Below are 23,324 nucleotides of genomic sequence, written 5' to 3'. Positions count from 1 at the left end.
TACCCTAGAGTTCAGAGTGGGGGAGGAACCTTGACAAGAGCCCTAACCACTAGGCTATTGGCTATTCTCTTACCCTCAGTCTCATTTTTCAGGAAAGGTCTTGGACTCATTTTGCTACAGAATGGGAATTTTATTGCAGGATGGACAAAATAGAGCACCCAGCTCTATTCCCAACTCAACTAATTTCCCTCCTACCCCACTTCAAGATTTCTGGCTACTGAATGGAGGATGTTCCTGGTACTCAGCCAAGCCAGACATAAGGACTCCTTCCCATTCTCTGTTCTGAGCCTTAAATCAGCTCTCGTCTTCCAACAGAGTACATAAATCTGCTGGGGCATAATAAGATAAATAAGAACAGCCATACTGGGTCACATCAATGCTCCATGTAGCCTAGTATCCTGTCATAGAATCATAGAATATCAGGGTTGGAAGGGACCTCAGGAGGTCATCTAGTCCAACCCCCTGCTCAAAGCAGGACCAATCCCCAATTAAATCATCCCAGCCACGGCTTTGTCAAACCTGACCTTAAAAACTTCTAAGGAAGGAGATTCCACCACCTCCCTAGGTAACGCATTCCAGTGTTTCACCACCCTCCTAGTGAAAAAGTTTTTCCTAATATCCAACCTAAATCTCCCCCACTGCAACTTGAGACCATTACTCCTTGTTCTGTCATGTGCTACCACTGAGAACAGTCTAGAGCCATCCTCTTTGGAACCCCCTTTCAGGTCGTTGAAAGCAGCTATCAAATCCCCCCTCATTCTTCTCTTCCGTAGACTAAACATCCCCAGTTCCCTCACCCTCTCCTCATCACTCATGCGTTCCAGTCCCCAAACATTTTTGTTGCCCTCCGCTAGACTCTTTCCAATTTTTCCACATCCTTCTTGTAGTGTGGGGCCCAAAACTGGACACAGTACTCCAGATAAGGCCTCACCAATGTCGAATAGAGGGGAATGATCACGTCCCTCAATCTGCTGGCAGTGCCCCTACTTATACATCCCAAAATGCCATTGGCCTTTTTGGCAACAAGGGCACACTGTTGACTCATATCCAGCTTCTCGTCGACTGTAACCCCTAGGTCCTTTTCTGCAGAACTGCTGCCGAGCCATTCGGTCCCTAGTCTGTAGCGGTGCATGGGAATCTTCCATCCTAAGTGCAGGATTCTGTACTTGTCCTTGTTGAACCTCATCAGATTTCTTTTGGCCCAATCCTCTGATTTGTCTAGGGCCCTCTGTATCCTATCCCTACCCTCCAGTGTATCTACCTCTCCTCCCAGTTTAGTGTCATCTGCAAACTTGCTGAGGGTGCAATCCACACCATCCTCCAGATCATTTATGAAGATATTGAACAAAACCGGCCCCAGGACCGACCCTTGGGGAACTCCACTTGATACCGGCTGCCAAACTAGACATGGAGCCATTGATCACTACCCGTTGAGCCCGACAATCTAGCCAACTTTCTATCCACCTTATAGTCCATTCATCCAGCCCATACTTCTTTAACTTGCTGGCAAGAATACTGTGGGAGACAGTGTCAAAAGCTTTGCTAAAGTCAAGGAACAACACGTCCACTGCTTTCCCTTCATCCACAGAACCAGTCATCTCGTTATCACTGTCTTCCCACAGTGGCCAATGGCAGGTGCTTCAGAGAGAATGAACAGAAGAAGACAATTATCAAATGATGCATCCCTGTCCTTCAGTCCCAACTTCTGGCAGACAGAGGCTAGGGACACGCAGAGTAGGGGATTGCATCCCTGACCATCTTGACTAATAGCAATTGATGGACCTAAACTCCACGAACTTATCTAATTCTTTTTGGAACCCAGTTATACTTTTTGCCTTTACAACATCCCCTGGCAACAAGTTTGTGACTGGGTTTACAAGGCCCAGGGGCCCTGCTGGGGGTCCTTGGGGTCCTACCACATCCCTTCCCAGAAAAAGGGCAGTGGAGGAACGTCCTCCAAGCAGCTTAGAGAGGCTGTGGTGGAAGCAGCAAATCAGGGAGGCTACACAGAGAAGCCAGTCAGAGTGTTGCAGGCCCCTATAAAAGGAGTTGCTGTATCAATGAGAGTCAGTTGCTGCCTAGAGCCAGAGGAGTGAGGGTGATGCTCCTGGCTGGCTGAAGGACCTGTACAAGCATGGACAGAGAAGTTGCTAGCAGGGACTGGAGGAGCAAGAAGGAGCTCCTGGCTGGCTCCTGGGACTGAGTACAATATTGCCCTGAGCTAAGGCTAAAGGAAGGTATCAGGGTTTGCAGGGAAGTGGCCCAGGGAAATGTAGCATACAGAAAAAGGACACAGCAGATGGCTGCTACTGATGGGGTCCCTGGGATGGGACTTGGAATAGTGGGTGGGCCTGGGGTCCCCCCCACCAGCCATTAGGAAAGTGACATAAGTCTTGAAGATGGGGAATTTACAGAGGCCCAGGAGAAGGGATTGAAAACCCCGAAGAGGGTTGGTAGTGATTGAACTGAGATACCCTCAGAAGGAGATTGATTGAACTGAACGATTCAGCTGAAGAGCTGGAGCTAGAGAGAATAAAGACGGTCCCATACCAGGGCCAGGACTGTCTAAAGACTGTGGGCCTCGTTAAAGACTGAGCCCAGGGAGAGCTACAGGAAACCAGCGAGGGTACTGAGATAGGCCCCTCGACTGAGAACTGAGCCTGTGGAGGGCTACAGAGATATTCCAGCCAAGGAATACTGTGACAAGCCCCTGTTGCACTAATTAAGGACCTGAACCCTGGGAGGACTACAATTTGAGTCTTTTGCTAGTTGCTTTTCCAATTCTTTTTTGGCCTGCCTAATTATATTTTTACACTTGACTTGCCAGAGTTTGTTCCTTTCTATTTTCCTCAGTAGTATTTACTTTCCAATGTTTAAAGAATGCTTTTTTGTCTCCAGCTGCTTCTTTTACTTTACAGAACAAGGAGAAATGGTCTCAAGCTGCAGTGCGGGAGGTCTAGTTTAGATATTAGGAAAAAGTATTTCACTAGGAGGGGGGTGAAGCACTGGAATGAGTTACCTCGGGAGGTGGTGGAATCTCCATCCTTAGAGGCTTTTAAGGCCCGGCTTGACAGAGCCCTGGCTGGGATGATTTAGTTGGGGTTGGTCCTGCTTTGAGCAGGGGTTGGACTAGATGACCTCCTGATCTTCTATGATTCTTTGATCTCTGTGTTGTAACCCAAGAAGCCTGGCCAGAGCCTAACTCAGACTGCACCTTTTTTGTCAAAGTCAACACAAGGCTGGCCACCCTAGGTTCAATAGTCATTTGATTGCTGTAAGATGAGGCAGGGTCATTTAGCAAAAAGCTCCTCTGGCTCACTCCACCCTGTGACAACTGGTACCAGCAGTAGGATGTCCGAATTCCCCTTTGGGAAGAAGGGGCTGATGGAAGAGCTCCTGCCACTCCTGCCTGATGACAGGCCCAGGCTGAGGCCTAGTGACTGTTTCTCAAGGGACAACAAGAGGCCCCATGATTCAACAGCAGCAACATAGCCAACAGCAAGAGAGAGTTTCAAGAGTCAGCGCTCCAGCAGGTGGCCAGCCTAGCCCCATCAGAGTAGCAACACTAGGTACTGGCCTGGCCCTTTCCAAGCTGGGGCCAGGTGATGATCCAGAGGCCTATCATGTTCAAGTGGACAGCAGTAATGGCCTAGTGGGCTAAGGAGATCTGGGCTGTATGGCTTGTACCTTTCCAATCCAGAGAAATCCATACCACCTACCAGCCTTTAGAGGATAGCCTAAAGGCCGCTATACTTGACAGGATAGGAGTGTCCCAAGGGACATCACCACCAATCCTGGACAGAGTCTTCCCCTTCCAGGTCACCACCCTGGACTGTTGCCCAGTGCCAGGATTAGGCTTTGTCAAAAGGCCCACACTGCAATGGACACTGTAGACTTGGTGGCATTAAAGCAATGCTTAGTTCTTCTGGCTCCTATTCAGACACAGCAGCATAATCCCAGCTCACTAGCAGTCACGGTTCAAACTGCCAAAGACCGTCCGGCCACAGGTTGGCCCAGCAAGGTTGATCAGCCCAAGCCAGATGGCCACAGGCCCAGCGCACAGAGGACCCACCATGGGCAATCAGGAGAACCCATAGAGCAAGAGACTGCCACTTACTGGATCCCACAAGGTGCCCTGAGACATTTCATCAGAACTATACCCAGGCATCTGTGGAGGACTTCTGGAGGATTAACCAAAAACTAGCAACTCAATGATCTGTTTCTGTTGTAGGAAGCCAGGACATATTAGTCAGTCCTTCCTCCTTATGAAGTGCAACTACACTGGGTATGAGGCCATAGAGCTCTGTGGGTCTCTGACTGCCTCAGCAGACGATAGGTGTTACCGGGCATATGTGGCCCCCAGTACAATGTAGGGGGCAAACAGTGTCAGGGTTAGTGGATTCAGGATTGTAATGGGGTACTGGCCCTGAAAGGCAGAAGGAGATAATTACCTTCTTCCACAGAAGGCCTTGAAGCAATCATGGGGGGGGGGAGAGAGGGGAGAGAAGGAAGTTGGTTCTCCTGGGACAGTCATCCTCTGGGAGAGGGGAGGAGTAGGAACACTGGTCTGGGTTTTTTCTGTGAGGGCCCAGGACTAGGAGCTTTATGGGGGGAGGCAAGGCTCCCCTCTCGCCTAGCCAGTACCAACAGGTGTTTGGGGTTATTAGACCCACCTGGGAAGGATTAAGAGAATGATTTGATGACTGGGCAGGGGTGTCAAAAGGAGACTCCAAGCCAGAGAGAGCTGCTGGAGGGAAAGAAATCAACCAGCACCCAGTTGCTGTCAAATCCTGGACTTAAGGAGAGGGGCCAAAAGGGGCTTCTGGAAAGGCTCAAACTAGACCTTCATGGAGGAGGAATATTACTTTAAAGACCTTTTTGCTGTAAGATATTTCTGGGGACTCAAAGGGAAACTGAGGCAGGGTGTTGGGCACTAGCTCATGGTAGTAAGGCCTACGGGTTTGAGTAGAGGTCAGTGCCAGACTTAGGATGGGGCCAAGGGCAGTGCTGGAATTGGGACAGGCTGGGGTCAGAACTAAGATCAGAGCCCATATGCAAGCTCAATCAGTACTATAGGTGGAATCAAGGTGCAGGCCAAAGGTTGAATCTGGGTAGTGAGGATTGGGCGGGGGAGGCCAAGAGGCAGGGCTGGAAGGGGTCAGTAAGAAGGCTGGAGCAAGGTCAGAGTAGAGCAAGGACAGGGCTAGAGCAGAAACTGGATCAGGTTGGAAGTCTAGTGAGTCTGTTACCCTACGAGGTAGCAGGAAGGTCCCTGTTCAGGTAGGGCTGTTAGACAGATTGGCTACAGCTCTGGTGGGGTTGGGGAAAATACCTGAGCTGGGGCATCATCTGACCTGGGTTCTACTTAGGGATGGGCTGCCACTGCATTGCCGAGAACTGAGTCACTGCAGGGTAAGTCAGTTTAGCTGAATTGTTGCCAGCTGCCTGAGTGGTGACTCAGTGTGATCCTGTCAGCCATGACAGTCCAGCCAATAGCAAAGGAACTGGCGTAGGTCTGTTGATGGGTAGGTTTGTCCCCGGTCTTCACCCAGCAAGGGATTAAACTTCATGACCCGCTTACTACAGGAAGTGTGGCAGCTCTCTAGGTCAGACCCTGCCAAACCTCAGTTCAGTCCAGCCCCTTCCATATGTATGAGCTGGTAGAGAAGTTTAATCAGACCCTAAAACAAAGGGTGAAAAAAATCATGAACACAGACCCCAAACACTGAGCCAGGCTTTTGCTGTACCCTTTCTGTGGGGTGCAGAAGGTGCTACAGGCACTGCCGGGCTTTTCACGCTGGAGTTACTGTATGGCCAACTGCGCCCAAGTAAGCCTAGATCTCCTTAAGGAGGCTGAGAAGAACACTCCCAAAGCATACCACAGTACATCCAGCAGATGTGGGAATGTCTGGGTCCTGTGGGGCGACTTGCCAGGGAGAACCTCCTATGATACCAGCAGACCCAGGCCAGTGAGAAAATATATCAGCCTGGGATCTGTGTGCTTGTGCTACTGCTACTCCCCGGCAAATCGCGGGACCCATATAAGAATGCTCAATCCACTCAGCCCATGGAGCGATAGCCCCAACACAAGCAATCCATGCGCTGTGGCAGCTAGTCAACGCCTGGGTACCACCTGTACATACTTCAACAGAGCAGGCACAGACGCCCACTAGGCAGCAACCTTGTTCAGAGCTTTGAGAACACCGTCTGCAGCGGTAAGAGTGGGGAAAGGTTCCCAAAACAGGAAAACTTCTTTGACGGGTCTGTTGCCTTGGTAGCTTTACACACATGTCAAAAAGTTAGCAGTGTTTCCCATGACTGTCCACTCATCTAAGTGCAGAACAGAGAAGTGGTTACATTTTATTATAGGCACACGTTGTTCTTTGACATTTTCTAACATGACTTGTGTTCTGTGTGAAGCCATGGCCCTTGATAGAGAAAGAAGGGCTAAAGTGTTTTGCTTTCTCTTTCAACATTACTAACACCACAGTTCTCGCAACTAGTAAAATCTGTTTTTGACAGTGTTTAGCTTTCCTGCTTTTGCAATGCACAAACTAGCTTGATACATACTTTTGAGGGATCACTGCTACTAATAAAATCAGATTTTATCGTTTTCTTTTCGGTGGGTAATTCAATTAATTTGTTCTTGAAAAAAAATTCAATGGTTTGTCTTTAAATCCAGTGCATGTTGATTTCAGGTGATGCTTAAAATGAGTTTGCTTTAAACTCTCATTTGCCAAAATTATTAACAAACAGCAGGTTGTGGAGAGGGATTGTCTTAATTTCCTGGCTGTGTGCATCTTAACTGCTAACATTTTGCATAATCTCTTCTTGCAGCTTTTCTATTCTTTTAATATACCTCTTTTTTTTTTTACATACAGCATCTTTATTCCAGTTCTTGTCTTAATCACTATTAAGTTTCTTTTACCCTTCCTGCTTATATCCTGGTGGGTCTGTTCTTCCTGCTCACATATAAAATATACTGCCAAGTATTTGGTGGTGCATGATACAACAAAATCAACTTTAAAAAAACAACACTGCACTCTGATTAAACAGTGAGCACTATATACTATCAATACACACGCTAACTGGCTTGAGGACTGGCTGCCAGATCTCAAAGTGGTTGTCAGTAGGGATTTATCATTGAATGGGTGTTTCTAATGAGGTTGCTGTAGGGATCAGGGCTAGGTCAGATGCTATTCAGTAGCTTTTGTTAGTGATCTGGAAGTAAATACAAAATCGTGGACAGGGAACAGAAGAATGGTGCTTGGGGAGGGAGGGGGTTAGGCAGAGTGCTGATCAAGGAGACCAAAGGAGTCTAGTACTATGGAGATGGAAATTAAACAGGAAGGAGATGAGAGAGGAATGGAGGAGGATGAAAAGACGGTGGAGCGGAAGTTACAATTCAACTGAGTATGAGTGAAGTGGGGGGGTGGGAAAATGACAATGATAAAAGGACAAGCGGCAGTGTTCCAAGAGGCTGCAGTGCTGGCATGATGCTTTTGGTCAGGTGGGTACTAGATTGTGACTTCTGATTCACACCCTACCTTGTAACAGACTCTTTCCCCTCTCGGGACTATCTTAAGGTACTGATACTTCTAGAATTGAGAGCAAGGGGCCCCTGTGCAACAAACCAGGAAGACTGAACAGATCACAGATGCATGTAGCCATAGCTACCAAGTTTTGGGCCACTCCATGCAGATCAAGCAAGCTAGTTTGCATATAACTAAGCTTCACCCTTTACAAGGGAGTTGGATTTAGGGCAGGTGAAAGGCATTGGCCTATTTGACCTCTAGCAAGTAGAAAGTAGCCACAAGATGGTCGTTCCCCCCCAGACACATGGCTTATCCTCTGAAAAAGGGAGTAGGGGGCAAGAAGGACTAGGTCAAATCGAAGAGCACGTGGATAGGCACGCGGTCAATACAAGGCTGGATGGGAACAGAGTGGTGCCCTAGAGATGATGTTCTGTGAAGTCAGTAGGTGGATGCCCCCCAGCAGAAATCTGCCTAAATACATAAACTTACAAGGTCAAGGAAGATGGCATAAGAGTCAGAGCGCCTCCCCAGGAGTAGTCTTCTTCCTCCTGGATTGAGGAACTGCCAACTTCGCTTTTGCCATAATGACATTCAGGAGGCCTCTGGACCTACCCAGGTTTCAGATGGGGAGACTGTTCAGATTTTGGAGGAGGAAGAATTGACCTCCCAGCCCCAGATGCAGCTAGGCTGGGGAATCTGAACTGCATACAGATGAATCGAGTCCTATTTACTAGCACGGCAAGTCCTCACCACCCCCACTACCCTGTCAGCCTGCATCTAGGGAACGCATTCCCTGGAGTAGCGTGGTACCACAGTCCCTTCTCTGCCGAGTCTGCCAAGTCGTGCAGACATGGGAGCTGGGACTAGGACAAACTCATCTGAGATGCCGCTGCCCAGCCGTTGGATAAGAACAGCTTCTAATCCCTGCTGAGTTGGGCTGCATTCTGATAGCAACAGGAGAAGGGACAGGCTTTGTGGCTTACTGGCAACATGCTGAACAACAGCTCCTGCTCCCAGGGTGCCCTCAAGAACGACACTTGCTTTCTAACTTCTGCCAAGTTCTCCCCTTTTTGGAGTATGCCCAGGCAGAGTCTCCCACACTCTGGCCACACAGGCAAACTCACCCTGCTCTGGCTCCTGCAAACCCTACCAGCAAGTGCTCCACCCTGTTCTTAATAGGACAGTTCCCTTAAACGAGCCCAGTGTTAACACAACATCCAGCTTCACTTCTAAAGACATTGTGCACGAGCAAAGTTTTCAATAATTACAATGATTTCACGGTCCTATTACATTCTTTTAACATGGTTTGTTTTAAAATGGCAAAGTCAAGCCCTTCAGAGGTAGAAAGTGCTAAAAATAAAGTTTTCCCATGCAGACATCTTCTGCCCTCTCATGCATATGCATTCCACATGGGTGATCAGAAAGCTTTGCACCCAGGCACTTCCGAGCCACAGCACAGATATCTTCCCATAATGCTGAAGGAGCAACTGTAGCTAAAGTGGACAATTATCCACTGCCCCCCAGCCCCTAGAGGGGGACCTGAGCCCTTCTTTTCTAGTGGTTTTACACCACTTTAGGAGGTAGCAATGGAATGGTGGAGATCGCAGGGCCAGGCTCTAGAGCAGAACATGGTTGAGCATTTCCAGACCGGACAGCCAAGCACACACCAGGTACGTGCTGTCTGAAAAGCTATGTGGCTAGTGTCACAATCCTCAGGCTGCTGATGGGCACCTTGTACTGTCTGCACACTGAAAAAACTTGAGTGGTACAGCTACTGTCTGCTCTCACCCAGAGCTTTTAAGCCCTTATTTCACCCTAACCTGACTGATAGGGCTGAAGAGGTGGGGCCAGCCTTTCCCAAAGAACTTCTTTAACCCCTCCATCATCAGTTCAGGGTTAATACACCCCATCACACTGAGTTAGAGACCTGGGTTTTATTTGCAGCTCTGTCTGAAGTAACAGGCTGGACAAAGGTCACCTCATTTGTAAGATTCACCAAGCTCCCAGGCTGGGGAGATGCAGCCAGGGTCAGTCATAAGAGTTATGAATGACACCCCCCCCAAAAAAAATCATTTCCAATGCTCAGTAGTAGAGGTAAGACCAGAAATCCTCTGGCTCCTAGGCCAGTTCACCCTCCCCTAGGAAAAAGCGTTAGGGAGGCAAGTGTCTCTCTCCGAAAATGCCTGTTTATTGCATGATATCTGGAGAGGGGTGCCCAAGGCATGAGTCGTGCATGTCTGTCTCCTGAGCCTGTATATCTGCCACTCTAATCTTCCTACACCAAGGTAATTAATTGTATGTTAGCATCAACTCTCCTTAGGACATGCCTTTTGTATTCTGCCTGTAAAGTGCCATAACATAGTGTGATAGCTGGATATGAAACAAGAGTGCCCAACCATAGGTGAGGAGGCAAGAGTTGCTAGTATAAGCTTGATGCTGCCCATTCCCAGCTTCTCTAGCATCAAAGGAACACAGGCCCCAGTGCTGCCAGATTAAGCATGGAGGGGAGATATGGACTATCAAATTATGTTTCTGGATTATGACACACAAAAAGCCCAATCTGAAAATTTCCTTGCTTTACATTGTAGCAAAAAACCAAATGGAAGAAATGAATCCAGTAAATGATTTTGTCACAATCTAATGAAGAGGAGCAAAGGTTAGTTGATTTTTTTTTTTTAAATAAAATGGAAGAGTCTGTAGTCCTTTCCCTCCAGTGATCAATGGACAAAGGAGAGCTTTTCCACTAACAGTGTTAGGGACAAGCAATTCACAAACCATGTTTTAATCTAGCTAGATCAAAGTTAGCTTGAGTAACAACAGAGTGACACCACGGCAGCACAGTTTAGCCCTGCCCACCTGGGGCTCTGGGTACATGCTGCCTGGGAAGCTGCTAAATTATACTGAGTATCTATACCAGCCAGTTTCCTGTGTGTAGACAAAGCTTAAGTTTACCAACGCATGAAGGTACAGTGGCCCGCGGGTCAGCTACCCTTCCCCTGCACCACTCAACACCTCCCAGAAGAGAACTTGTTTCCCACACACCTCTGTGACAATCAGGCTCTAGGCACCCAAGGGAAGAACAGTAAATGTAAGCCCCCCAAAATGAGTAATTTGAACCAACTGATATAGTACGATAACGCAAAAAGAAAAGGAGTACTTGTGGCACCTTAGAGACTAACCAATTTATTTGAGCATAAGCTTTCGTGAGCTACAGCTCACTTCATCGTATACATCCGATGAAGTGAGCTGTAGCTCACGAAAGCTTATGTTCAAATAAATTGGTTAGTCTCTATGGTGCCACAAGTACTCCTTTTCTTTTTGCGAATACAGACTAACACGGCTGTTACTCTGAAACCTACGATAACACAGTATGCAAAGTGTTTTGAGGAAGGTCTTTTATGAAAGCTTGTAATGTTCTGAACAGGATGGTCATTACAAAATATGCATGCGGACTGTGGTTATGGATCTAGGTATTAGCGCATCTAGAAAATCATGCTCATCATTTCAACCACCTCACAGCAGCAAGGGGTACCTTGCAACTGGGCATTTACATGAAACTAGCTCCAACTAACATTGTCCAGCGCTGGAAGAGATAAGTAAGGGCCATAGGAGTGAATGGAAAAGCACTGAGTTATCCCAGCTCTTGAGTCAAGAGGAAGTTTCCACTCAATGAACATGGATCATCATGGTCTAAAAGAAAAAAGGCCTTTCAAAAGCAGGCTTGCATCTGAGGTTTTTTTATCCAGAACTTAAGGTAGGAGGAATCCAGTGGTCACTGGCAGCCTCCTATGGGTAGAGGGCATGCTAGGAAATAGTTTTAAGGAAATGGGCAACTTTTATTAGAAAAGGGATTTTATTTAAACTTGAAAGTGTAAAGCCTGAAGTAGCATCTTTATGTTCATTTTCTGTGTAACTTAGCTAGGTTTGCTTTCCCTTACTCGTGTCTTTGAAGCTGTGGCTTTTCTATTAAACAAACTTTTTGTTTTTACCCCCAAGCAGTTCTCTAGTGTGCAAACAGTGTGGAGTGTGTGCACCAAAGTGAACTGAGAACACAGGGGCTGGTTTCATGCCTTTGGGGTAATAAACCAGATGGGAAAAGTCCAAGTGGCTACTAGTTAAGAACTTGGGGTAGACAGATTTGGGGAGACGTGGTGTGCAGGAGGGGGCTCAGGGCAGTGGTGCTGAGAGGGGTGTGGAGTGCAGGAGGGTGCGGCTAAGGGCAGGGGGGTTGGAATGTGGTGCAGAACAGGTGTGGGTTCCGGCCCGGTGTCACTTACCTGGAGCGGCTCCGGGGTGGCAGCGGCACGCACCGGGGCCAGGACAGGCTTCCTACCTGCCTGCCCTGTCCCTGCGCTGCTCCAAGAAATGGCCATCACCACATCCCTGCAGCCTTGGGGGGGAGAGGGGACAGGCAGAGGGCTCCATGCACTGCTTTTGCCTGTGGGTACCTCCCCCAAAGGTCCCATTGGCTGGGAACAGGGAATTGTGGCCAATGGGAGCTTTGGGGGAGGTACCCCCAGGCAAGAGCAGCATGCAGAGCCCTCTGCCTCCCCCCAGGGGCTGCAAGGACATGGTGCTGGCTGCTTCCCGGAGCAGGGCCCGCAGCACCATGGGGGTGGCAATCCTGTGGGCTGGATCCAAAGCCCTGAGTGTCCGGATCTAGCCTGCGGGCCATAGTTTGCTCACCCGTTTTAGACTATCCAAGGAGCAATGCTGCTTTTCACCAAACATATATACGTCTAAATAAGCCAGAGAACATCTACCTTTTCTTTAATATGCATTTTAAAGAGGGCAATACCAAAAGGAGTACTTTTGATGATGTAGTTTATCATAAAGAAGAAACACACATGGCACACTGTTTATACTTACTAAATCTGTTTATTGAGCATTAGCCAAGTAATGCATTTAAATATTTAGCTATTGGTTGCTTGCCTGAAGTTGTCTGCAAACTGCTGAAAGGAAGGCGGGGGAAAAAAAAAACAAAAAAAAACACCACACCCCACAGTATAGAGATTAAAGACTATATGCAAGTTTCTTGTGCCCATATGTCCAGTGTTAGTGGAAGTGAAATCACATCTTACTAGTATGCGGAAGAGCTTTACACAGCTCAACGCTACTGTGCCCTTCAAGCCAATCAACGTCCATAAGGTTTTACACACGATGGATTAGTTTTGAAAGCGTTCAAAGTTCAGCTCCAAGGTTTGGCATTTATTATGTTCTAGGACAGTGGTTCTCAAACGAGGGCCGCCACTTGTTCAGGGAAAGCCCCTGGCAGGTTGGGCCGGTTTGTTTACCTGCTGTGTCCACAGGTTAGACCAGTCGTGGCTCCCACTGGCCGCGGTTTGCTGCTCCAGGTCAATGGGAGCTGCGAGAAGCATCACGGGCCGATGGATGTGCTGGCCGCCCTTCCTGCAGCCCCCATTGGCCTGGAGCAGCGAACCGCGGCCAGTGGGAGCCGCAATCAGCCAACGCAGCAGGTAAACAAACCGGCCCAGCCCACCAGGGGCTTTCCCTGAACAAACGGCAGCCCTAGTTTGAGAACCACTGTTCTAGGAGACCGGACAGCCATAAGAGTGTGACATTACAAAGTGTTATAAGAAGTCCCCAGCAATATTACAAGATCCCAGATGATGTACTGAAATATCACCTCCAGGTTAGTTTTTAGAAGTCTGCAAGGAAAGGGATCCCAAGTTATCATTTTAACAGGCAGTCTTTTCAGGGCAGACATGTCTTACTCAAAAGACATTACATAGTATTCTACACAAAAATGGTTTCCTTGGAATAAAAAATTGATACTTCAACATTCATCAGAATATTTATGGCTGGTCTGTATATTAATGGGCACTTGGCCACTGACTTGAGAAAGTTCTGAGATGATCTGGAATGTAACAGTGAATGTTACCACCATTTGTTTTTGTTTCATGTGCCCAAAACACTTTGAAACTTTGAAAATCAAGTTGCCTCACCTGTTCAGAAGTGTCTCAGAAAAAACCAGCAACCGCTTCCAGCTGTCTGCTCTCAAGGTTGTCAGTTATTTGATATATTTTGAGTGTTTCATAGAAAACTAAAACCCATCTCCTATAAGATGTTTTCATCCCATCTTTCCACTTCTCTATGGCACTTTCAAACACACAGATTAGTAACTATACATAGCTACTTGGCTCAAGCCCTAAGGCACCAGGCAACATTCCAGGCTGCTGTGCCTAGGACAATGCAGAACTACCCGAAAAGCTGGTTACTGCACTTACACTTGCAAGGACAGCAGATTATATTAAATGCAAAGCAGAGGCCACACTGCAGCTCAACTAAAAGGCTTCACAGTTGCTCCTGCTGTATGAAAGCCTTTCCATACTTCTGACCGTTTGGTTATTAGAACATTCTTTTAGAGATTATATGCTGCGTCAGCTACAGCATGGGTTTGCCAACACATTCTTGAAAACAAATTATACTTTGTTTTAAAGCAAAAGTCAATCAGGCTTAGAGGAATCAAATCAATATTGCTAAAGCTTTACAGTCTATTTATAATTTTATCTAATGGATCAAAATCCTAGTATTACATCTAAATCTTATATTGTTACAAAATATCAGTCTTGAATTACTTTTACTATTATAGGAGAAGTTACAGAAAGGCACAGAGCAGAGGTAGGACAGACTTTTAAACAAAATGAATTCTGAAAGGAGAACGAGCATCTACTCATTAAGTGCAAATAAGACTAAACTCCCTCCCCCCACCCCCCAGAATAATTAAAAAAAACCCCTTACAAAAGTTGAAAGAATTGCTGAGTAACACACACACAGAACTGCATAGGCACTTGAAGTGACAGTTAAGGCCTTGATGATCTAAGAAGTCTTCTTTTATTCATCTACCCTGATACTCTGAATTGCTGCTATACCTTATGTAGGACCAAACTAGCCCCCACCCCCACCCCACCCCAGTCCTGCCCTGCCCTCAGATTTAAAGCTTTATTTGGTGAATAAAGAAGTAGTAGGGCAGAAGGGCAAGACTGGTTCAATAAGCTGTTCTTTGAAACCATTGTATTACAAAGCGTCTGGCAAGTCAGACAACAGAAATAGCAAAGACTTAAAATCGACTCCCAGACAATGCTGCACAGTCTGTTGAGCTATGTTAGAATGTCTTGAGGTAAAGTCAGGTTCTTTCTGGTTCAGTTTCGCTGCTTGTAACAGCTCATTGGGATTACAGTAGGCTCTGTCCCAAGTTAGCACAAAGCTTTCTACTGAAGCTCATGACGGTCTTTTTGGCAATTTAAGGCTGTCGCAGCATCTCATTAATTTGATTTTTTTGGTGTTTGGAATGCAAAGTCTCTAAGCCTATACTGTAAAGCTCCAGTCGGCACAGGTAGAGGAGCTTTGGTGTTGCGTGGTACTTCTAGGGAGACCAGTTAGTTGTTTTCAAATTTGGCATAAGGGTTCTCTTCCTTAAACAAACCTGAAAAGAAAAAAGCTCCGGTCAGACTAATACATTTCAGGATTGAAAGGGAGGTGGGGGTGGGAGGAGAAGAGTAGACAAGTTGAGTGCACTCTGATCATAGAAATAAATCAAACATTTCTTCACTCAGTACCAAGTCTGCTTTCGGTCACTTATGCAAGTGTTATGACACAGTACACAGTTTTCCTCCCATCTTTAAAGGCTTAGAGCAGGGGTGGGAAAATTATGGGGGGGCACAGCCAGCCCTCCAGATGTTTTAATCTGGCCCTTGAGCTCCTGCTGGGGAGCAGGATCCAGGACTTGCCCCGCTCTGGCGCTCCAGCTGGGGAGCGGGGTCAGGGGCTTACCCCACTCCGCATGGCTCCCAGAAGCAGCAGCAAGTCCCCCCTCTGGCTCCTACATATAGGGGCAGCCAGGGGGAACCACAGCCAATGGGAGCTGCAAGGGCGGTGCTTGCGCACAGGGTAGTGCACAGAGCTGCCTGGCCATGTCTCCACATAGGAGCCGGAGGGGGGGATATGCCGCTGCTTCTGGGAGCTACTTGAGGTAAGCACTGCCCAGAGCCTGCGCCTTTGACCCCCTCTGGCACCCAAGGTCCCTGCCCCAGCCCTGATCCCCCTCCCATCCTCCACACCCCTCAGTCCCAGCCCAGAACACCCTCCTGCTCCCTCATCCCCAGCCCCACCCCAGAGCCCGCACCTCCAGCCAGAGCCCTCATCCCCTCCCTCCCAACCCCCTACCTCAGTCCAGAGCCCCCTCCCACACCCTGAACTCATTTCTGGCTACACTCCAGAGCCTGCACCCCAACCCCCAATTTTGTGAGCATTCATGGCCCGCCATACAATTTCCATACCCAGATGTGGCCCTCGGGCCAAAAACTTTACCCACTCCTGGCTTAGAGCCTCAAAGGTATTTAGAAGCCTAACTCACACTGATTTCAATGAAAATTGGGTGTGTAGATACCTCAGGCTCTTAGCATGACTGTACAGGCTTGACTCAATTATTTAACTAAATGATAGCATTTGCAGTGTATACAATTGTGCTCACAAATCAGGTAAACATTGAAATGGTAGCACTTACACCCAAAACAATGGACGCTGCATTTAAGTATTTCTGCCCTGCAAGTCTAACAAAACCCAGTTCCATACTAAGATGTTTGTGTAAAGTAGTGGCAAGTTTCTCCTTAAACAAAATAAGAAAAAAACAAAAAAGAGAAAGGTCAGTAGTGTATAGGCTCTTTCCTCTTTGAAGGATGTTTAAGAAAACAACTGGAAGTCCAAGCACAGGGCTGATCAACGTGTTTTTTTGGTAAAGGCTGGAATTTAAGGAAGAAGTGTGTTCCGAATGAGGGGTCTGGCTAAATGAAAGCTGCAGTAATTCCCCTCATCCCACTTTCCTGAAAGATGTAAAAGAAAAAAAGTTTCCTTCCAGCTGTCTATGAAAGGTGGTCACCAGCTCTACCACAGCCCCTTTCCAAAGGCTGAGGTCAGGCTGCTGTGCCCCACGGCTCCTTTCTCCAAAGCAGCCAGCACCAGCTCTCCCACCATCCCTACTCGTAGAAAGGCAGAGCGCACGGACCACTGAGTGAAACAGGAGAGAGTTTCTCACACTCTGGAAGCCGTGCAGTAGGGCTTTGGACCTGGCCAGAGCATGAAGACAGCACAGACTTCCTCATGGCAATAGCTACTGGCTAAGCAGAGCCTTCCGGTTCCTCTCCTTCCCCAAAGGCACCAGGCCCAGCAGCCTCATCTACCTCTTCCCCCATTCCACAAGAGGAATGGGGACAGCAGGCAAGAGGACTTTGTAGAAGACAGTTTAAGTCCTCAGATCCACAGAGTTCATCCTCTACAGCAGCCAACATCAGCTACAAGTAAGGGCAAGTCAAGGCCTTCCAGCCTCCTCTCTGTGGCTGCACTAAGAGGGACCCACCCAGGGCCCAGTGGCTTTCCCTGCCCACCCCACCCCAGTAGGGAAGCAGCTTGAACATCAGGCTGTGAAGGCAACTCTGAAACCTGGACTCAAGGTAAGAGCAAAAGAACGGCCATACTGGGTCAGACTAAAGGTCAATCCAGCCCAGTATCCTGTCTGCCGACAGTGGCCAATGCCAGGTGCCCCAGAGGGAGTGAACCTAACAGGTAATGATCTAGTGATCTCTCTCCTGCCATCCATCTCCACCCTCTGACAAACAGAGGCTAGGGACACCATTCCTTACCCATCCTGGCTAATACCCATTAATGGACTTAACCTCCATGAATTTATCTAGTTTTCTTTTAAACCCTGTTATAGTCCTAGCCTTCACAACCTCCTCAGGCAAGGAGTTCCACAGGTTGACCGTGCGCTGTGTGAAAAAACCTCCTTATTTGTTTTGAACCTGCTGCCCATTAATTTCATTTGGTGGCCCCTAGTTCTTATAGGAACAAGTAAATAACTTTTCCTCATTCACTTTCTCCACACCACTCATGATTTTATATACCTCTATCATATTCACCCTTAGTCTCCTCTTTTCCAAGCAAAAAAGTCCTAGCCTCTTTAATCTCTCCTCATATGGGACCTGTTCCAAACCCCTAATCATTTTAGTTGCCCTTCTCTGAACCTTTTCTAATGCCAGTATATCTTTTTTGTGATGAGATCACATCTGTACGCAGTATTCAAGATGTGGGCGTACCATGGATTTATAAGGGCAATAAGATATTCTCCGTCTTATTCTCTATCCTTTAATGATTCCTAACATCCTGTTCGCTTTTTTAACTGCCACTGCACACTGCGTGGACATCTTCAGAACTATCCACGATGACTCCAAGATCTCTTTCCTGATTAGCTGTAGCTAAATTAGTCCCCCATCATATTGTATATATAGTTGGGGTTATTTTTTCCAATGTGCATTACTTTACATTTATCCACATTAAATTTCATTTGCCATTTTGTTGCCTAATCACTTAGTTTTGTGAGATCTTTTTGAAGTTCTTCACAGTCTGCTTTGGTCTTAACTATCTTGAGAAGTTTAGTATCATCTGCAAACTTTGCCACCTCACTGTTTACCCCTTTCTCCAGATCACTTATGCCTAGGACTGACCCTTGGGGACCACCACTAGTTACCCCTCTCCATTCTGAAAATTTATCTTTTCCTACCCTTTGTTCCTGTCTTTTAACCAGTTCTCAATCCATGAAAGGATCTTCCCCCTTATCCCATGACAACTTAATTTACTTAAGAGCCTTTGGTGAGGGACCTTGTCAAAGGCTTTCTGGAAATCTAAGTACACTATGTCCACTGGATCCCCCTTGTCCACACAGAATCATAGAATATAAGGGTGGAAGAGGTCATCTAGTCCAACCCACTGCAACATGTTTGTTGACCCCTTCAAAGAACTCTAATAGATTAGTAAAACATGATTTCCCTTTACAGAAACTATGTTGACTTTTGTCCAACAATTTATGTTCTTCTAGGTGTCTGACAATTTTATTCTTTACTATTGTTTCAACTAATTTACCCGGTACTGATATTAGACTTACCAGTCTGTAATTGCCAGGATCACCTCTAGAGCCCTTTTTAAATATTGGGGTTATATTAGCTATCTTCCAGTCATTGGGTACAGAAGCTGATCTAAAGGACAGGTTACAAATCATAGTTAATAGTTCCACAATTTCATATTTGAGTTCTTTCAGAACTCTTGGGTGAATGCCATCTGGTCTCGGTGACTTGTTACTGCTAAGTTTCTCAATTAATTCCAAAAACCTCCTCTAATGACACTTCAATCTGTGACAATTCCTCAGATTTGTCACCTACAAAGGACAGCTCAGGTTTGGAAATCTCCCTAACATCCGCAGTCATGAAGACTGAAGCAAAGAATTCATTTAGTTTCTCTGCAATGACTCTGTCGTCTTTAAGTGCTCTTTTTGTACCTCGATCGTCTGGGGCCCCACTGGTTGTTTAGCAGGCTTCCTGCTTCTGATGCACTTAATAAAAATGCTTTTTCATCTTTTGAGTTTTTGGCTAGCTGTTCTTCAAACTCCTTTTTGGCTTTTCTTATTACATTTTTACACTTCATTTGGCAGTGTTTATGCTCCTTTCTATTTACCTCACTAGGATTTGACTTACACTTTTTAAAAAGATGCCTTTTTATCTCTCACTGCTTCTATTTGTTTACTCTGCTGCCACTGGCTGTTGCTCCCTCAAGTGCCCAACCTCACTCTCTCAGATTATGGCCCTCACCCTCCTCTCACCTCCTTTCACCCACTCCAGGATCTCTTTCCTCACTTCAGTGCCAAGGAGCCCCTCCAAAGAAGGAATAAGGGTTTACAGACGCTGCACAAGAGGATGAAAGGGATGAGAGCCTGATGTCACCTGCTTCCTTTGGGCCAGATTGCGAGCCACGTACTCTCACTGGTGAACCATTACTCACATGAGCATTCCGCCTGGAGTCAATCAGCTGCAATCTCCAGTCTCTGCTAAATCCACTGCACACCTCACAGTGGCCAGAGATGACCACTGAAAAACTTCCCCCACATGCAGCCAGTTCCCTGACAGCCCCCAACCTCACTGCACCTGAGGTGAAGAATCTGATCCTACAGGATTATTGTGGAGTAAGGTGCCACTTCTTGAGTATCTGGCCCATTGGCTGGACAGGTTGTATCCTTTGGCTTGTGTTATTTTTAATCACTTGAGGGGAAAAAATCTTATTGCATCCTACCCGGAATCTCAGAGCTTCCTCCTCACCTTTGTTTTGGCAGATTTCAGTTAAACCCCAGGAAAGCAGAAAAAGCAACATACAGAACAAGCTGACCAGCATTCCCATCTGGCGCTGTGGAAGGGCTATGTCTGAATGTTCACTGTAACTGCATTGTTTTCAGTGTCTATTTGTGGCTTTCTTCTGCCTTTATTAAGTTTAACTGAAATCTCATGAAAAATAAACTTTTTTTGGTTTAATGTAATGAACTATTAAGCTGCATGACTTATTATGCAGTTTCTGCCCCCCTCCTACTCACTCCTAGATCACTCAAACAGGTGGTACTGGGTGTCAGACCAAATACAAACAGACAATAGCAATTCTTATATTCCTTCCCACAGTGCAACTGATCATTTGGTGATGCATGCAGTCAATGTTTTGTTTATAGTAAGGTATCAAATACTTTAGTGCAATACATGGATTTGAAGAATCACTTGAAAAAGAAAGTCGCTTGTGAACTTATGAATTTTACCATATTTTTTCCGGATTTCATCATGTCGAGATTTCATCTCAGCTCTCCTGCAAAAACAAATTAGAGACTTTTAAAAAAGTATAAGCTAATGAAGTTATCTGTCTCTTCCTATACTTTTTCCTCCAATGTACCAGTTTCTGGAGCCAATATACATAGGGTTAGACGGTTACCAGTCTGCATACAGATTGTGTTTCCCTGCCCCCAACAGGCCTTCATGAGGAGGAAAAAAAAAAAAAAAAGCATTAAATGCAACAACCCGGGACTCAAGAGGAAACCCATCAGAAATAGTTACAGTACAAACAGATTATAAAAAAAAACGGTTAAAGGAACTAAGTATGCAGTGTTGTTGCAGCCATCGGTCCCAGGATGTCGTAGCAGTTGGTCCCAGGAATTAGAAAGACAAGGTGGGTGAGGTAGTATCTTTTATTGGACCAACTTTTGTTGGTGAGAAAGATAAGCTTTTGAGCTTACACAGATCTGTGTAAGCTCAAAAGCTTAATCTTTCTCACCAACAAAAGTTGGTCCAATAAAAGATAGTTCCTTTTAGAGAGACAAGGTAGGTGAGGTGTTAACAGTTTCACGTTCTAATGAGTTAGTATGTCAAGTCAAGGTTTTCAAATCTCCTCAAGTTTATGTATTTAACAAGTTCAACCAGTCACCTATGGAAACAGTAGTCTCCAGAGATGCTTGATAATATTACATTAAGATTAAGCATTAGCCAAAAGAACAGGGCCTCACTAATGAAATTTACACAAATACATAGACATTTTTTAATCCAGTTGCACAGATTGCTGGTTGGAGGTAAAGTCATATGTCCCTTTGAGATCTGGCACTGGGAAGCAGTTTTAGGTTCTCCAATGGCTAAGTACTTCCACTGCTGTCACCAAAGGAGCCCCTCATCTTGGGCCATGGGGGTGTTGAGATTGAGTCTGGATGCAGATACCTAGGACTGTGTACGTGATGGTACATTTAAATTACCAACTACCTCATGTTATTAGGAGACTGGTAAATATACAGATGATTAATATTTTACAATTTGAGCAAGACTGAACATATATAGCATTCCATTTCTCCAATATCAAGACAGGTGTGTTGATCTGTTTACAGAAAGTTATTTTAAGCAGAAGATGATCCATTTCTGCCTTGCCCATCCCATTACCTCACACTGGGTACTCACCTCTCTTCTTGCCGTACTCTCCTCTGTTCCCTTTCTCTGGCAGCTTTTTCATCGTCTTTGTCTGGCCTGACAGGAATAATAGAGACTGTCATAAACCACCATCAACTGGCTGTGTTTGGCATTCACCAGGGTTTGGGCATCTAGTTAAGTTTTGTAACTTTCTAAAAGTGCTGTAAAGTAGGGATTTGATTTTCAGATACTTGCTTTTTGCTCTTCTTTTTCCTGCAACAGCAGAAGCAGCAGATGCAGAGAGCAACAACGATCACTCCTCCTACCACAGACATTGCGATGATCAAGGCTTCAAAGTTCACTGAAAGAGTCAAACAAAACATTTATAAGTACAAAAGCGTATGAAGATGTTAAGAACGTGAGAATTACAACCTTGAGGCCTTTGCGTTATGACACAGAAGCCATTGTTTTCTGGAAGCTTAGTTGCATTTAAAAGTCAGAAATATTAGCTTGACTCATTTGTTTCAAATTTTTTTGTTCTTTTCTCCTGTAGAAAGCAGTACAGGTATTACAGTCAACTACAATCATCCCAAGCAGGAAGGCTACCACAGTACAGGGGTGTTATACAATTAACTGATGCATAATTTAGGGTTGCCAATCCTCCAGGATTGTCCTGGCATCTCCAGGAATTAAAAGATTAAATCTTAAAGATTAAATCATCCAACGAAACCTCCAGGAATACGGCCAACCAAAACTGGCAACCCTAGCATAACTGTACACTTTAGTTACTGGCTATTACTGCACCTATCAAGAACTTGCAAGGACACCGATGCGTTCTGAGATGTCAGACAATGGTTCCTGTGGAAATAATTACCAGCTAGTTGGTATGCTTGCAGGGTGAGGCAATTTGAATATAACTTGATGATATTAAAGTCATTGATGTTGCTATAACCTGCTTGAAAAATTGCAATAGCACAAATTTGAAAGTTACAGTTTATAGCTAAATTATAAAAGCAGTTTTAAGCAGTCTTATTTCAGTCATACTACTGGTAGGAGGTCTTAAGAAATTCTGTACGCAGACAAAACATCAACATTGAAACTGTTTTATTCATACCCTCTTACAAATCCAAAATGGCCTGATAACTCACTATAGACCATTACCACTTCAGTGAGAATATGACTAGAAATGGAAGAACCTTGACTCGCAGATCAGTTACTGCAGGTAGAAACCTGCTTGCAGAATAACTTCCTGGACAAGTTCAAGAGCAAGTGTTGATTTCTCTGTTGGTGCAAACCACCACCCTGTGTGTCTGGTACCGTTACCATCTCTTGATGGGAGAGACAGAAACCCCCCACATACAGATTTAATTTCTCAGAACTACAATTAATATGGCCACTCTCCTTTTTCCTGAAGGCAATCGCCGCTATATAGATTCCTATTCTTGGAGAGGCAAGGAGGAAGGGAGAGGGGACAATTAAAGAAAAGAAAAGCACAGATTTCAAGTTTTACCCACCAATCACCACCACAACAGGGCTGGAAATCACAGGAATTTAACCAACCCCTTCAAAAACCAAGGAAGTCATTTTGTCCCGCTCCCAATTTGGATTTCTCATCTCTTCTGTACCCCTATTTCTGCCATCCTCCCCCCCCCTCCCCCGCCCCGTCTAGTCTCTGCCCATATCCTGTTTTTTTTGACAAGGGTCTCTAATCCCTCATTTTCTCACTTTTCTCCTACTACAGTCATCACATAGCAGCAGTAGCATACTGACTGTGGAAGACTGCAGGTGTTCCCCTCCTTTGTCAGTCAATGTTAATCCTGCAGTTGGCCAGGAAATGGGAAGACCCTCCTCACTTCCACATGGAGCATTTATCAATTCACATCGGCTACCTTCCAGGCTAAATGAACTGTCATAGCAGCAAACTTTCCAGTTTCCAAACTTTCTAGCAGCAAAGCAAGATTTTTTTTTTCCCCCTTCCAGTCTTGATTTGCATGGCACTCCTTTAGTCAGCCTACAGAGT

The 23,324-nt window shown here is 45.9% G+C and overlaps 1 protein-coding gene across 1 annotated transcript in view; it reads right to left on the bottom strand.

Annotated features, from left to right (window-relative positions):
• Window positions 1–12,393: 12,393 nt before the first annotated feature.
• The window catches only part of LOC102946149 (PTTG1 interacting protein), a 28,257-nt gene continuing 17,326 nt past the window's right edge, over window positions 12,394–23,324 (bottom strand). Inside the window, exons 4-7 of the mRNA XM_037908275.2 lie at window positions 21,560–21,665; window positions 21,356–21,421; window positions 20,179–20,225; window positions 12,394–14,982 (exon numbers count right to left, since the gene is read on the bottom strand). Coding sequence (XP_037764203.1) covers window positions 14,936–14,982; window positions 20,179–20,225; window positions 21,356–21,421; window positions 21,560–21,665 — 266 coding nt within the window. The 3' untranslated portion in view covers window positions 12,394–14,935. The remainder of the gene's footprint in view (window positions 14,983–20,178; window positions 20,226–21,355; window positions 21,422–21,559; window positions 21,666–23,324) is intronic.

The sequence above is a fragment of the Chelonia mydas genome, chromosome 9, assembly GCF_015237465.2.
Source record: "Chelonia mydas isolate rCheMyd1 chromosome 9, rCheMyd1.pri.v2, whole genome shotgun sequence".
Classification (NCBI taxonomy): domain Eukaryota; kingdom Metazoa; phylum Chordata; order Testudines; family Cheloniidae; genus Chelonia; species Chelonia mydas.
Note: the sequence above shows the minus strand (reverse complement) of the source record. Positions and strands in the feature narration are given on the sequence as shown.